At 41.7% G+C, this 16,571-nt stretch overlaps 1 protein-coding gene across 4 annotated transcripts in view; it reads left to right on the top strand.

Moving 5' to 3' along the window:
* LOC125466193 (1-phosphatidylinositol 4,5-bisphosphate phosphodiesterase delta-3-like) overlaps nucleotides 1–16,571 on the top strand; it is a 60,151-nt gene that overhangs the window by 17,526 nt on the left and 26,054 nt on the right. For all 4 annotated transcript variants that reach the window (XM_048560394.2, XM_048560395.2, XM_048560396.2 and 1 more), the window contains exons 2-6: nucleotides 617–766; nucleotides 3,365–3,593; nucleotides 5,313–5,442; nucleotides 12,768–12,993; nucleotides 14,031–14,232. In XM_048560394.2, the coding sequence (XP_048416351.1) occupies nucleotides 617–766; nucleotides 3,365–3,593; nucleotides 5,313–5,442; nucleotides 12,768–12,993; nucleotides 14,031–14,232 (937 nt within the window). The remainder of the gene's footprint in view (nucleotides 1–616; nucleotides 767–3,364; nucleotides 3,594–5,312; nucleotides 5,443–12,767; nucleotides 12,994–14,030; nucleotides 14,233–16,571) is intronic.

Raw genomic sequence — 16,571 nt, 5'->3', positions numbered from 1 at the left:
ACAGTTTGTCTGACCACACACTGAGGCCAGACCTAGTTAGTTTTGAACCATCTTTTTGGTATATTTGCAAAACGCGCAATGTCTGCATGTTAACAAAGTGTGGGGCTGGATGAACACAGCAGGACAAGCAGCATCTTAGGAGCACAAAAGCTGAAGTTTCGGTGAAGGGTTTAGGCCCGAAACGTCAGCTTTTGTGCTCCTAAGATGCTGCTTGGCCTGCTGTGTTCATCCAGCCCCACACTTTGTTATCTGGGATTCTCCAGCATCTGCAGTTCCCATTATCAGTGACTGCAAGTTACAGCTTTTCACTGAGAGCTGGAGATAGTCCAGCCCTTGTTATTTCTTCTTGTTACCCTGCTCTGTTGTAAATTTCCCCGAAACTTTACTCGACAGATTCAACATTCTATGAATCCCACACAGCCTTTGTCGGTCTCTAAGTTTATATCCATGGTCTGTCTTTTTGTCTGTGATAGCCCTTTTTTTTAAGAAAGGAAAACATATATTTTTGAGTCAAAAGTTAAATTTTCCTTAACTCTTCCAGGTTCAGTTCTTTATCCCCAGCCACAGTGTCTATTTTTTCCCAGCACCTTGACCTTCACCCTCCTGTCTCTTTCAGGATTGCAGGATGATGAAGATGTAAAATTCATGTTAATGGGCAGTAAGTTAAAAAAAATCAAGTCTGGGACCTGGAAGAAAAATCGACGGTTGAAACTGCAGGAGGATGGACTTTCCATTTGGTGTGAGTCCAGGAATAAGGCACCCACCTGTGAGTATTCCCATGATGGTACATCATTGAGTGACTGGGAATTGTTGTGGAATCCAGGACAAGTCAATCAAAGACTGTTTCAGCATCCACTGTCTCCTAATTCCCAAAAACAGCACCAGCCTATTGTCAATAACTGTTTTCTGGCAGTTGTGGAGCTCATTCACACATTAATGCCAATTTCCTCTTGAGGTTTATTACTAGATTTATTCTCCACCCTTTCACTACTTTTCGGCCATTTAAGCCTTTATTCCATCTAGTAAATGATTATTATGGAATATGGTCACCATCCGGTCCTTTGTTCCCAGTGCCATGCGAGGAACATCTCATTTGTTCCATTTAAAGCTGAAGGAAATGTAAGCTCCCCAGGATTCTGAACGTAGCTGTTTCTTCTAACAGCATCTCCCTTTCCAAGAACAACATACTGATAGTACAGACTAGTTGCTTGTTCGTGGGTCCAGCTGGGAAACACAACTAGTTACTTAAATGATGGGACTGACTTGGAGGCTTTCATCCTTTTTGTTAATATCCATCTTGTGCAATTATTGTCTATTTTTCTTTCTTTTTTGGAAATTGACACTTTTTGACCATGCATCATGGGCCTTTCATATAATCAATTTCCTTTGTAGTTATCTATCCAGAAAATCTATTAGAAATTCCAAACCTTTCTTGCCATTCAACTGACTGTCCCTTCTTGCAAAGACATCAAGTCAGATGTAAATGAGGTGGATAACTATGTACTCAGCCTTACTTTTAGGAAAGGTAGCAGTCCAGGTCCCCACAACTACAGCTCACATGGTGAGATTGGCTTGGACACTGAGAATACTGGAGATTTAATCCTGTTTTCTATCACTTTTCATAATGGCTACCAGGATTTTAACTTTACATCCAAAAGGAAATTGTGTATTTTCGATTCCAACTTCCATCTTTTAGATAAGCATCACTTGTTACCATATCAAATCGGGGCAGTTATAGGACTCAGGAGTTGAGCCTCACACACATGTTAATTAGAGACAGCTAATCTGCTTTTTTTTTTGGAAAAGAAACAAGTTAAACTGTTTAAGCAGTATGAAAAGGTGGCACTATAACAATAACAATCTAATATTTGAAAGTAATGTAAAATTGGTGCCAGGTGAAATTGTGCTATTGCTAACAGCAGGCCTTTAGTGAATCAAAGGGCAATGCAATGGCCTAGTGATGTTATCACTGGACTGTTAATCCAGAAACCCAAATAATGTTCTGGGGACCATGGCAGATGGTTGAATTTGAGCTCAATAAAAATATCTGGAATTAAGAATCTAAATGGATGGCATGGTGGCTCAGTGGTTAGCGCTGCTGCCTCACAGCGCCAGGGACCCTGGCTCAATTCCACCCTCGGGCAACTGTCTGTGTGGAGTTTGCACATTCTCCCCACGTGTGTGTGGGTTTCCTCTGGGTGCTCTGGTTTCCTCCCACAGTCCAAGGATGTGCCGGCTAGGTGGACCGGCCATGCTAAATTGCCCATAGTGTTCAGGGGTCTGTAGATTAGATGGGTTATAGGGGGATGGGTTGGGTTTGGGTGAGATGCACTAAGGGTTAGTGTGGACTTGTTGGGCTGAAGGACCTGTTTCTACACTGGGGGTTCTATGATTATCAAGAATCCATTGTCAATGGCTAGAAAATCACACCTCATTAATGTCCTTTAGTGAAGGAAGCTCCATCCTTGCCTGGTCTGGCCTACAGACCCACAGCAATATTGTTGACTCTGAACTACCCTCTCTGGGAAATTAGGAATGGGCAATAAATGTTGCCTGAGTCAGCAACACCCTCATCTCATCAATGAATAAAGGAAAAAAATGCACCCTGTCAAAGGGCACCCAGGTGGGGACATAGCCACAGAAGAGAAGAAGATAGTCAGTTATAACAACTCTCTCCATGTGTCCTGTCTGGACCTTGTTAGGACTATGTTCAGGCCTGGGATCAGACCGTCTAGGAGCTTCTCTGGTGCTCCCAACCATCTGCCCTCCTATCAGAAGGTAGCTGAGGGCAGTTAATGCCAACTAGTTGAATATAACTACCACCTAATTTTGACACAGCCCAGAGGGAAAGCAGTGCCCCTAGTGGGCAATGTGTTAATTGTTACCTGTCAGTCATAGAATCCCTGTGGCTTGGCAGCAGGCCATTCAGTCCATCAGATCCACACACTAACCCTCCAAAGAGCATCCACCCAGACCTAGCCCCCAACTCTAGCCCTGTATCCCTGCATTTCCCATGGCTAATCCACCTAAACCTGCACATCTTTGGACTGAGAGGGGAAACTGGAGCCCACAGGTGGGGGATAAATGGGGTGATTTGGTAGTGGGTTACTCAGAATAAAGAGGGAAATCCCAGATTCAGGTCCCTCTGCTCCTAAGGCATGTAATAAGTTGATTAGTAAATATCCAAACTAAAGAGGGTAAGTCGTTGGAATTTGCTGAGTATTTGAGTGGATTTGTGGTGTGGCAGGATAATGGAAATGAGGTAGACATTGGCTGGCTGTTTGCTGGAGAACTTTGCTTAAGATTGCGGTTTGTCAGGATTCCTGGCCAGTATGGTGCTAATGTCTCTTGTCCATTATTTTAGTCTCAGTTATGGATATCCGAGACATCCAAGAGGGCCATCGCTCAGAGGTGATGAAGAAACATGGCAGCAGCTTCTCGGAGAAACGGTGCTTCACTATCACATTCACAAGCAGTCGTACAAACCTGGATCTGGTGGCAGAGTCGGAGGAGGAAGGGAGACGATGGGTTCAAGGACTGAAAAAACTTATCAACAGAGTGGAAACCATGAGCCAGCGAGAAAAAATTGAACAATATCCTTTCTAATATTCTTCTGAGGAAAGTAGAGGATTCAGTGCCAGCACTGTCACTTATACATGAAGGACTTGATGCCAGTCTAAATGTTTCTGGTTACTGGTGATATTGCTCAGCAGTCACTGAAAACCAAAGCTTGGCAAATATAAACCAAGAGCAAGTGCTTGAGAAATAGATGGCCAGATTTTTGTAGTGTCAGGCAGGCTCCAGTTGTTTTTAAAAATAGTGGGTGGCTCCCAAGTCTGGAATTCCCATCCTCACTCCTGGCATTGCCAAGAGATTTAGGTGAGCATAGCAAACCTACACCCTGCACTTCCAATGTGGCAGTTCCATTGGGAATGTAGCCATCTCATTTGAGGGCATGTGGTTCAGAGGTGCTTTGACTCATGTTCTAGATTCTGAAATGGTTTGCTTAAAAAAAAGCTTGATGCTTGACTGAGTGCCGAGACGAATGCATTACTGCAGCAGAGTGTCTGTTTATAGGGCCCAAAGTGGAGCTTTCACTATGATTGCTTGATATTTTTGAGGTTGGAGCAAGTTTCTCTGAACCATTTCTTTCAGCATATGTTTATTTGGACAAGATTTAAGGGCTGTGAAGTGAGGTTAAGCTTTTTATCTAGTAATGGCTTCTGATTGGCTAAGACATTTGCTATGTCATAAAAGCAGTGGTTTCTTTTTCCAGATGTTGAAATGGGTGTCACTTGTGGAGAATTTCCTTCAGTGTTGTTTTATGGCTAATTGATTCTGTGATACATCCTGGATGAGTGGGCATGGAGAAAGAGAGATGGGGTAAGGAGGGTGGCATGGGGATTGGATGGGGTTGAAGGCCTATAACAAATGAAGGTTAAAGGGTCTAACAGCCTTTTAATACAACAAAGTGTCAAACCTTATTGAAGCGCAAGATTCCTAGAGAGCTTAACAAGATAGGTGCAGAGAAGTTGTTTCCCATTGTGGAATTGAGGGTATAATCTCAGAATAAAGAGTCACCCAGTTGGGACATATGAGGAATGTAGCCAATTTGTGGAATTCTTTACCATGAAGGACTGTTGAGACTGGGACATGAAGTGTATTCAAGGCTGTGCTAGATTGAAAGATTTTTAAAAATTCTGAAATCAACGATAACTAGCAAAAGGTAGGAAAATGGAGTTGAGTATTAGATCAGCCATGATCACATTGATTAGTAGGGTAGACACTTGAGGCCATATGTCCTACATCGTAAGGCCTTCTAAATAGTCGGCAACTACACATTCACTTGCTCCCCTCCTGGCTTTTGAACTGCTTCCAGGGTCAGTGGGTTTGACTTGAACTTCACTACTTGATGATGAAAGCCTTGCCTTCAGGTCTTACATCATTTCTCTGTCTGTCTGCTTGCCTCCAACATTTGTTAAAAGAAAAATTTGGTTTAAGGTCAAGAATAAAGGATGTACGATAAGCTAGAGTATATACCTACAGCTGGAGGTCCAGCAGTGAACATGATGGGTTAAATGGTCTCCTGGGCTATTGTTGCTCTGATTCAATAAGACAGTGCTTTGTGAGCCTATTGCTTTCCTTCAGCCCCCACAGCTAACTAACAGCCCCACATAACTTTTGCTAGTTATCGTTGATTTCAGAATTTCTATCTGTGCACGTGCTGTAAGTGCATTGACCCTTTAACATATGATAGAACCAGTTCCTGAATGTTTCTGTCTGGTTGAGTTTATTGCCTTAAATCTAGCAACCTTGATCCATCAGCATCTTGAAAAGGCAGACAAAAACAATGACAACAAGATCAGCTTCAAGGAAGTGAAAAATCTACTGAAAATGATCAATCTCAAAGTCGATGATGATTTTGTCAACTCCCTCTTCCAGGTGAGAGCCAGGAATGTGGAAGGTGAGAATCTATTAATAAATTCTTCTTTTTCTGAAGAAGGGTCCAGACCCGAAACGTCAGCCTTCCTGCTCCTCTGCTGCTTGGCCTGCTGCGTTTTTCCAGCTCTACACCTCGTTATTCTCCGATTCTCCAGCATCAGTAGTTCCCACTATCAAAGAATGTATTAATGTTTGCTCCTCCATCACTGAAACTCCTCCTTTCCTGTAGTGAGAGCTTTGTCAGAGCAAATGATATTGAGGGGAAGCCAGCCACAAACACAGCTAACAATTGGGCTAATGCCTTGCAAACAGCTAGTCAGTGCAACATTACTGTGATACTTAAGTTAAAATCTGCATTTTGTTTTGTAGTATTTCTCTTTGCTTTTTCTTCTGCCTTTCCCAACTTCAGGAAACCCTGAAACGCTTGGCAGCCAGTGAGGTATTTCTAAGGTATATCTGTGTTGCAATGCAAGAAACATGCTGCCGTTTTGCACAGTTAGGTTCCACAAATACCTCTGAAACACTATTAGTCTTTTTTAAGCAGTATTGGTTGAGGGGAAGGTTGTGAAGGGAGAACTCCTACTCTTATCAAAATAATGTTGAGGAATATTTTACATTTACCTCAGTCAGCCAAAAAAAAATTTAATGTTTAATTTGAAAACAGCAGCACCCTGACAGTGTAACACTACCTCAGTGCAGATATTAGCTTTCCCCCTTGGTTATATGCTCCAGTACTTGGAGTCGACCCTTGAACTGACAGTGTTCTAACTTCATGCCAGAAGTACTACCAATGACCATTGCTGACACCTGTTCTCATATTGTTGCTGGACTGACACACATCTGGAGATGATAACCAAGATTGGATAGACTGGGTGAGTTTCAGTCCTGATTTGAGAAAACAAATGTCTGAAAACCTCACATTGTTACATCAGCTATTAGCATTTCAAGAGTTATTATAGCATATATCTCTACAGTGTTTTTCTTTTCCTTTTCCAATGTGCTCTTCAAGGTTTAGTTAAGGGATTGTTAATATACTGTTTTTGATTTGTTTCCCTGTAGTTTAGATCAGAAGGATGGAACTAAGCAAGAGACAGATGAAGAGACGGAGTCATTTGTGTCTGTAGCAATATAGCCAGCCATGAAAGTATTAAAGGAAATTTTACAGCTCAGGGAGTCTAATTGCCTCATCTTGTCAGCTGTTTGAGAGAACAATTTAATCACTGCCTATCATCTGCTTTCCTCCATATCACTCTTCCAATTCCAGTATGCATCTAATTCTCCAGTGAAAGTGATTCTGTGAGCCTTTCAAGCTACACACTCCAGATTGTAACAACTTGGCAAAAAAAACCCATCACACAACACTGCATGGGAACAGTTTCTCCTGACTTACGCTGTTGCAACAGTCTGATTTTGAACTCCTCTGCTAAGTCTGCCTTAATTTTCTCTGCTCTAAGGAGAAAAGTTTCAGCTTCTCTCCAAGTGACAGGCATTGCAATATTACTGCTGCATTGGTGTGATGCTGCTGCACTTGCGTTTTAGTTCTACAGACTCACACTGACCGAAATTCAGAGCTTCTTTTTTGCATTTCTGTTGATGCAGTTTTGGGTCATTTTCATCTCGATCAGAAACTGATTCACACGTCATGAGCCAAGGTATTTTCCTGTAATGCTGGGATCGATGAGTCTTCATTATGAGCTTGTCAGATTCTCTTATTGGAAAACTATAGATGTTCAGATGTGTACATGTGTTCCTATGTCAGGGAAGGGGGCAGTTGTCCCCAAAGTAGTGTAAAAGAATAATTGTGTTTGGGGAAGGGGAAAAAGAGAAGGGCCTGCCCCGGAAGGGAATTTGGAGTAGGGAAATCCCTCTCCCAATGGGGAGAGTGGGTGTAGTGAGATCAGTCTGTAAAGATTGCAAAAGCTCTTGGATTGTGGTAGGACACATACAGATTTGTCTCAATCATTCCATTTTGATCAATTGAACTAAGAACAAATATTTGCTAGTTAGTACACATGACTTTGATTTGAGTCCTGTTATTGGGCAACATGTTTTTCATAGATTAACTATTGCAGCTTTGAAAAAAAGTATTCTCTTTATGGCAAGGGCAGAATTCCTGATTCAGTTTTATTGCTTTGAGAAAATGGGAATGGATGTACTCTTTAACTGTTGTTGTCCTGTTGAAGAGGTTGTTGCCACACTGCTGATTGCTCAGAAATTCCATGGTATTGTTCTAGGTGTGGTGGAGTTTTGGTATTGCAACAGTTATATTTCAATTAACCAGAAATTGAACTCATTTAATTTCTCCATTAGGAAGGAACCCTTTGGGCTGTGGCTGGCCATTTAAGGCACAGTAATGACTGGTGTTTCAGCAGGCTGACAGGGTTGTCTTATACTTCAACTGTTTGCACAACATTTGAGGTTTGAAGTTGACCTTTTGAAACAACAAAGTAAATGAATTCACTCTTTCCTGACAATGTTCAAGGCCTGGGTGTTTGCAGAATTGATTTAGATTAGGTTACCTACAGTGCGGAAACAGCCCCTTCAGCCAAACAGGTCCACACTGCCCCTTGAAGCATCCCACCCAGACCCATTTCCCCTAATACCCACACACCCTGTGAACACCACGGGCAATTTAGCATGACCAGTTCACCTAGCCTGCACATCTCTGGACTGTGGGAGGAAACCAGAGCACCCAGAGGAAACCCGCACAGACACGGGGAGAATGTGCAAACTCCGCACAGGCAGTTGCCCGAGGCTGGAATCAAACCCGGGTCCCTGGCGCTGTGAGGCTGCAGTGCTAATCACTGAGCCACCGTGCCGCCCCAATTGTTAGAAAATCCAGAGACTTTTGACAGAGATGGACAAGACCTCTGTCAGGATGTCCCATATCCCCACTTTGCACGAAGCCAGTTTTTCGGTGAGGATTGGTCTGGAAGTGTGGCAGACTCCTCTCTGTGGGAATCTTGAACTTGGCACTCTGTGTTGAGTCAGTTTATCTTTTTGATCCAACAGTGAGAATCTCAAATCTTTAAAGATGTTTCAAAGCTCTTGAAGGGCAGATAAGGTCTACGGAGCTCTGTCATATTGTAGTCCTCACTCAAACAATGGGCTCATTAAAAATTGATAATTTAAGAAATACCTTCCTTTTGTATCTGGGAGATTCAGCAATTCAGGTCTAAAAGTTCCAACAGCCAACTGTTGACATGTCATTACCACAGCGGCAGTGTTGTAAGTTCTCCATTTGATACAGTTCAGAAGTTATTAAAGGAGGTAAAGTTGCAGGTGGTCAGAGTGCTGAAGGAAGCATTTGGCACCCTTGCCTTCATTGGTCAGATCATTGAGTATAGGAGCTCACACATCATGTTGTGGTTGTACAGGACATTGGTGAGCCTACTTTTAGAATACTGTGTACAATTCTGGCCATCTTTCTATGGGAGGGATGTTGTTAAACATGAGGTTGCAGAAAACATTTACAGAATGGTGCTGGGTCAGGAGGGTTTGAAACGTAGGGAGAGGCTGAATAAGCTGGGGCTATTTTTCCGGGAGCGTCAAAGGCTGAGCGGTGACCTTATAGAAGTTTATAAAATCATGAGGCATGGACGAGGTGATAAACCAAAGTCATTTCCCTAGGGTGAGTGAGTCCAAATCTAGAGGGCATAAGTTTAAGGTGAGAGGGGAAAGATTTAAAAAGGTAACTTTTTTTTGCACAGAGGGTGCTGTGTGCCTGGAACAAGCTGCCAGAGGAAACGGTGAAGGCTGATACACTTACAACATTTAAATGGCATATGAGTATACGAATAGGAACGGTTCGGGGGACGTGGGCCAACTGCTGGCAAATGGGACTAGGTCCGATTGGGATATCTGGTTGGCACGGATGAGCTGGGCCAAAGGGCCTGTTTCTATGCTTTATGACTCTGTGATTGGCTGTCTTTGTGGAGTTATGAATATAAACCTGTTTATTATAATTAGTGCTGAGGAAATGTAGTCATCAGTGAGGCTTTTTTAATATATTGAGCCTATAGTTCTTAATTAGAACTTTGTTTTAACCCAATATGGTTCTTGAGGTCCGCCTATTGTGAATGTTGGGTAAGTTGGCATGAAGGTTTAAGGACAAAGGGTAACATTTAAGGAGTTGTGAATAGGGATGAGTTGGCACAGAAGTCAAGGGACCTGGAGGGTGGCATCATTTATTAACATGGATGGTATGGCATGCTTTAGCATGAGTTGGCATGTATGGGCATGAGAGAATGAGGGGTTATGATAGCATTAGACCCTAATATTTAAGAAAGATGACTGAGGTGCAGACCCCAAAAAAGTGAGACAGCTTTTAAAATCGCTCTGTTTAGTTAGCTACCCCCAGCCACCTCTGATCTGCAGCCGTGGCTAGAGAAGCTTGACTCTATCCTGTGGGAGGTGCATTGATCTAGGAAAATTCCAAACTAAGATAATCTTCACAGGAATGAAAATCCTGATTCAGGTCCACCAACATATTTATTGGTTATCCCCAAGCACAACTTGAGGCTAAAATTAGGCACAAAAACATTGAACAAATCTGAGTAGTTTATTTTCCTTTTATTCATTCATGGGATGAGGGTGTCACTGGCAAGGCAGCATTTATTGCCCATCTTTAATTGCCCAGAGGCAGTTGAGAGTCAACCACATTGCTGTGGATCTGGAGTGTCATGTAGGCCAGACCAGGTAAGGAAAGCAGTATCCTTCCCTAAAGGACATTAGTGAATCATATGGGGTTTTTCCACCAATCGACAATGGATTCACAGTCATCATTAGACATTTATTGAATTCAAATTCCACCATATGACATGGTGGGATTCAAAACCAGGCCCCAAGATGTTATCTGGGTCTCTGTATTAACAGTCCAGCGATAATACCGTTAGGGCATCATTTGACCAATTAATGGATAAGGCATGAGATACAGTCTTTGTGGAGACAAAGCCTTGCCTTCACATTGAGGATACCCTCCATCGTATGGTGTGGCACTATCACATTTTGGCTTATGCTCCCTCAGAGGGCAAATAAACTTTAGGTTTTATGGAGTATTCTATATCTGGATTCCTTTAAACAAGCTGAAACTAGCAAGTTGAGTTGTTGCTGTAATGATTTTTATTCATACTGTCTGAGAGATTATTGATACAGGCAGAAAGGCAAAGAAGGAACAGTTTAGAACGGTGAACTTGCTGGTTGGAGGTAGCTTGCTGGTAATGTCAAACAGTCATTTCCAGGTGCCAGGCTAATGTTCTGGGGCCGTGGGTGTGATCTCACCAAGGCAGCTGGGGAAATTTGAAATCAATAAAACCTGGAACTAACAGCCAGCCTAATGGTGACCATGTTGATTGTTGCAGAGACTCACCTTTTTAATCTCATTTTGGGAAGGGCAACTTGGTCTGGCCACCAAATCCACAACAGTATGATTGACTCTGACTCTGAACCATCCTCTAAAATAGTCCAGCGTGCCACCCAGCTGTATGAAACCACTACAAAATGGAAACAGAGGAATGAAATTGGATTGCCATGCATTGCCCTAGGCATCAAAAATGACAACAGAGAGCACGGCTTTGTCAACTCTGCAAAATCCTCCTCACTAACACCTGTGCACTAGTGGAAAAGTTGGGAGACCCATCTCGCCATCCCTGGCAATGTCCTGTCCAACAGAGGTGGATGCACAGTGGTGTACAGTCAGGAGGCAGTTGCTCTAGGAGTCCTCAATATTGACTCTGGACCCCATGAAGCCTCATGGCATCAGGTTAAACATGGGCAAGGAAACGTCCTTCTGATTACCACATACTGTCCTCCCTTAGCTGATGAATGAGGGCCCTTCCATGTCGAACAACACTTAGAGGAAGCATTGAGGGTGGTATGGGCACAGAATGAAACCCCCCAAGCCAGAGTACAATGTTTTCAGCTAAGTCTGAAGTATTCACAACAGTCTTCAGCCAGAAGTGCTGACTGCACGATCCATCCCAGCCTGCTTTACAGTCCCAAGCATCATTGATATGAGTTTTCAAGCTGATACCATTCACTCCACATGAAGCAGCTATAATCACTGGGTACAGCAAAGGCTTTAAGCCCAGACATTCTGGTATGTCTGATACAGAACTGGCCATCATTCCCCTCTCCCCACCCTCTTCTCACCAATGCATCCTGCCTCCTGCCTTCTGCCCAACCAAGTTGATGCTGTGCACCTATGACACTGGCATTTACACAACAATGTGGAAATTTCTTAGACATGTACTGTTTGCAAAATTTGGACAAATTCAATGTGACAAATTGCTGCCCTATCTACGTACTCCCTCAAATACCACTATGATAGAAGGGATCATTGACAGAGCTCTCAAACAGCACTTGCAGAAGAATAACTTGTTTGCTGGCTTACAGTTTGGGAATTGCCAGGGTCACTTGGATCCTGACCTCATTACAGCCTTAGAGTTAAAAACAGTGAGTACAGTGCATTCGCTCACATCTCTAGCACTCAAAAAGCTTCACACTATCCAGGAGAAAGCAGCCACTTGACTTACACCCTTCCACCACCTTCAACATTCACATTTTTAGTAAAGATTACATCTATGTTTTGAGATAAACACAGAGAAAATGGACATTTGGACACTACCATGTTCCATTTTTAACATCCATAGTTCTTTGTTTTATTTTACTGTCTCCCTCTTTCTCACCTTCTATGAGTGGAAAAGTAACAGCAGCCTGATCCAGAAAAGATAAATATCTGACTCAGATCCAGATCCAACCGACTGGCCATCAAATTGAGGGTTTTCAATTGCTTTCTAGTTGAGAACAATGTGGTATTACACCCAAAAATCAAAAGCATTCTGGGTCTACCTACATTGCAGGGACACATTGCAGCAAGAATGCAGCTCGCAACCACCTTCTCGGGGGCAATTACAAATGGGCAACAAATGCTGACCTATCCAATGACACCAACATCCCAAGTAAATTTTGAAAAATGCTTTATTAAATTTTTGTGTTGAATCATTTTTAAAATGTTTAGACTATTTACTTTGGATTTTGTTGCCATATCGGTGTTCTGTTTTCTTTTAATTTCTATGTCATACACAAGTCTATAAAATTACCTTGTTCTCTGTAGTCACCTGTATAACACTACTGTTGTTTTGTAACCATTTGTACCATATACAAAAACAGATTGCAACAAGCCAAACAAGTTGGGAAAAACCCATTTGAATCCATAATAGGGAGTGGCTGCAGTTTGAATGTCATGGTTTTGCTGTTAATAATTATTTAAGATAAACCAACTTGTCAGGATGAAACCTGGGCAAATTGCATCTCTCTTCTTTCAGCAATGTGATAAATCCAAAACAAACACTTTGGAGGAGCATGAGATCGAGGAGTTCTGCAATCTCCTGATGCAAAGACCAGAGTTGGATGAGATCTTTCAGCATTTCTCAGGACAGGGACAGTGGCTGACTGTTTGTGAGGTGGAAAATTTCTTGAAGGAACAGAAGGAGGCATCAACAGCTGTAACCTGTTTGAGCATCATGCAGAAGTACGGATTTAATGATAATGGTACGGCAAAAATTGAGGGCCTCTCTGTTCAGCTCACTTTAAACGATGGCTGAATATTTAGACCCTTAGTGATCTAGTGCATAGAACAAGATGTTTTGGCCCATCGTGTCCATGTTTGTCAAAATCCTACTGTAATCCCATCTTCCAGCACTTTGGCCCATAGTCTTGTGTTGCTTGGCATTGCAAGTGCACATAAATATTACGAGGGTTTCTGCATCTACCACCCATTTGGGGCAATGACTTTTGAATTCATTCATCCACAAGATGTGGGACTGCTGGAAGAGCCAGCAGTTTATACCTATCCCTCAATGCCATTGAGAAGAAGGTGGCAAGTTGCCTTTTCAAATTATTTCCGCTCCTGAGGTGAAATTTCATGCAGAACTCTGGGAAACAGAATTCCGAGAGCTGCTGTGAAACCTAGCTGTTACCTTGGCTGATTTTATAAGCTGACTGCTATTGATTGTTACCTCCTGGTAATTATGGAGGAGAAATTGGGAAGGTGTTTTGTGACAATGGCATGATTGGGCACAAAGTGGTAGGATATACCTATCAATCCTAAATCAGAATGGATGGTTACATTATGATGGAAGGGCCAATGTTAGAGGATGTTTACTATGTGGAGCTTATTGTTTGTGTTACAGGCCTGGTTGGAAGAGTTGGGGGAATGGGGAGTGTCACAAAGTAGGAAGCTACCTATTTTACAATACAATCATTGCACAGTTTCTGTTGAGTAGGCGGTATGGGGGCTTGGGTGAGCCTCTAGTCTTCAGGTTCCTTGTGCTTTCAAATCTTTGGCCCACCCTCCAGTTGATGCAGAATCATGGTCCTCTGGTCGTGGAATGTCCAACTTGGGACCAACTTGGAGTTGCTACCCTTTCCTCCTTTTCTGTCAAATAGATCTCCTGGTCTTGGCAAGTGTTGGCCTATTCTCTACTCCTCGAAAGGGACCAATGCTTAGGACTGGCAGTACTGGGACATGACTCTGAATGATTTCCTAAGAAAGTAATAGTTATCTTCACTCTGTTTCTAATCTTCAGCCAAACAGAACCAGTTTTTGACCCAGGATGGCTTCATGATGTACCTGCTTTCTCCTGATGGGGATGTGTTTAACTCAGACCATGACAAGGTTTATCAGGACATGACCCAGCCACTTGGTCACTACTTCATTTCAACTTCCCATAACACCTATCTGATGGAAGACCAGCTGGGAGGGCCAAGCAGTACTGAGGCATATATTAGGTAATTACATATTATTATCCAATACATTAAATTTACAGGACATTAAGATGTGTTCATCCCATTCAATACATGATTGTGTTCTGTTTCATGAGATTCTCGACCCTTCTTCAAATCCTATAAATGTAACTTTACATTCCTTTTAGTTTTAGAGTTTAGATTACAAAATAGTAGCATATGGGTGTTGATTACTTGAGTGAAAAGTTCCTTTTTAAAAATAAAACACAGATAGCCGTGTTAGAACAGTGATCTAATCCAGTATATGTCAGACAACAGAGAACTCATGGAGTGTTAATGGAAAATGGTTTTACTGTGGTGATTTACAACAGTTTCGGTAAACATTAAATGTCATTAGCTTATATTTGGTTTAGGATAATTGAGGATTGATTTTTAACTTTAGAACCCCAGTATTTTATGGCATTTGAGAGGAGGTCTGATTGGGGTCAGAAGCATGTATAGTTTCTCTGTAAAAAGGAGATTTTCAGAACATTTAAGTGAATGCATTACCTCAGAGGATTGTTTTAGTTTGTACAACTTCCAGACTTGGAGTGTTTGATTAGAAATCATCAAGTTATAAGAAACTGAGAAAGTCGAAGCTCTCAGTTTTGCAAGTATTCTGTGAGAATGCAGATCACATGACAGGAAATGGAGAGAATCAATTAAATCAAACTTGACAACTAGATGCCAGACTGTAATTCCTCTGACACAAAACAAAGTTGCTGGAAAAGCTCAACAGGCCTGGCAGCGTCTGTGAAGAAATAAAAACGAGTTAATGTTTCGGGTTTGGTGACCCTTCCTTGTTCTGCATCTGCAATTCTTTCAGTTTTTATGTAATTTCTCTGAATTTGAATTGCTGTAAAATGATGTTGGGAAATAGTTTGAAACTTAGCTGTGTGTTTCAAGATTTTTTTTATTTTTGAACTAACTTTCTTCAGATCTAACTTCTTTTTAATTCTATTTTTGTTTCTGTCTTTTAGGCAGAGACAGTCAAATTCAGAAAAAAAAACTTGTGATTGTCCCAAATATTTTTCTGTATCTGAAGTTGTTTTGCACCCATGGGGGAAAGGCAGACGGAAATCACAGTGATAATTTGAAATATTATCCCCTGGAGTCTCAACCAATTTTTATCACTCAGCCAACACATCACAGAAACAGAGTACCATGGTCAATATCACATTCCTTTTGCGTAGGAGCTTGCTGTAAATAATTAGATTTTCATATTTTCTTACATTGCAACCATTACAATGCTTCAAAACTATATTGTTAGCTATAAAGTATTTTGTTACATTTTGAAGTTAGGGTTTGCCATAAGAATGCATGTCTTTCTTTAAATTTGTAATAATTTAATCATGCCTCCCGGTCTTACTGTCTGACCCACAAGCGTAGACATCTTTATTATATGTCTTTGTTACATGACTGTATTATTGGACAGCTTGTGGAATTAATCCTGAGTGTGAAGAATTAGGCAGACAACCAATTTAAGGTTATCAGTTGGACTTGCAGCATGACATACTTGTATATATTGGATACAACATTTGAATACATTGGACCTTGTTCTTTGCAGAAAGAACACACTGTTACTGTTTCAACTCAACAACACAGGTGACCACTATTTCCTGATTCATTTCTCAGGGAAATCCCTGGACCAATCAGAGTCAATTTGTCTGATTTTGAAATTTAAGCCATGCTTGTCAGTTAACTGTCAGTTATCCTTACCTGTTACATTCTCCATAGCAATACCTCTACCAATCACAGCCCATCTGCCACCAAACCAGCACCTTCTCCTCATGTTGGTATGCTTGTGAATTGTCCTGATTAGTACAAGACAGAAAGCTTCAACAAAGGTTTGCCTATTTTCAGCAATACTCCAGTTCTGTGCTACTGAGTGGTTATTCTTGTATGCGTAAACACTACCCAGTTGCTTCTTTTTATATTAATTCAATTTTTGACAAATAAAGAAAGGTATTGCATATGTTACATTTCTGAGGTTGATTCCCTGAAGCCCTCCTGGTGAGGAGAGATTTTAGCACAGAGCATGACAAGGAATAGATCTTTGGTGGCAATGCAGTGCAGTGGATTATCCAGGTTAATGCCAGGCTTTAAACGATCAAGTTAAGAGACTTGTATAAAGTTAGTATGTATTTTCTTGAATTTAAAAGCTAACAGTTTAAATGATTGAATTTGATAGAGTTGGGCAGTTAGTACAAAATTACTTCTCATATCATAGGGTGACACGGTGGCGCAGTGGTCAGCACTGCTGCCTGACAGCGCCAGGGACCCAGGTTCGATTCCACCCTCAGGTGACTGTAAAAACTCTACACAGACATTCTCCTCGTGTCTAC

Source organism: Stegostoma tigrinum, chromosome 31, assembly GCF_030684315.1.
Source record: "Stegostoma tigrinum isolate sSteTig4 chromosome 31, sSteTig4.hap1, whole genome shotgun sequence".
Lineage (NCBI taxonomy): Eukaryota > Metazoa > Chordata > Chondrichthyes > Orectolobiformes > Stegostomatidae > Stegostoma > Stegostoma tigrinum.
This window is presented reverse-complemented; position numbering and strand designations above follow the sequence as displayed.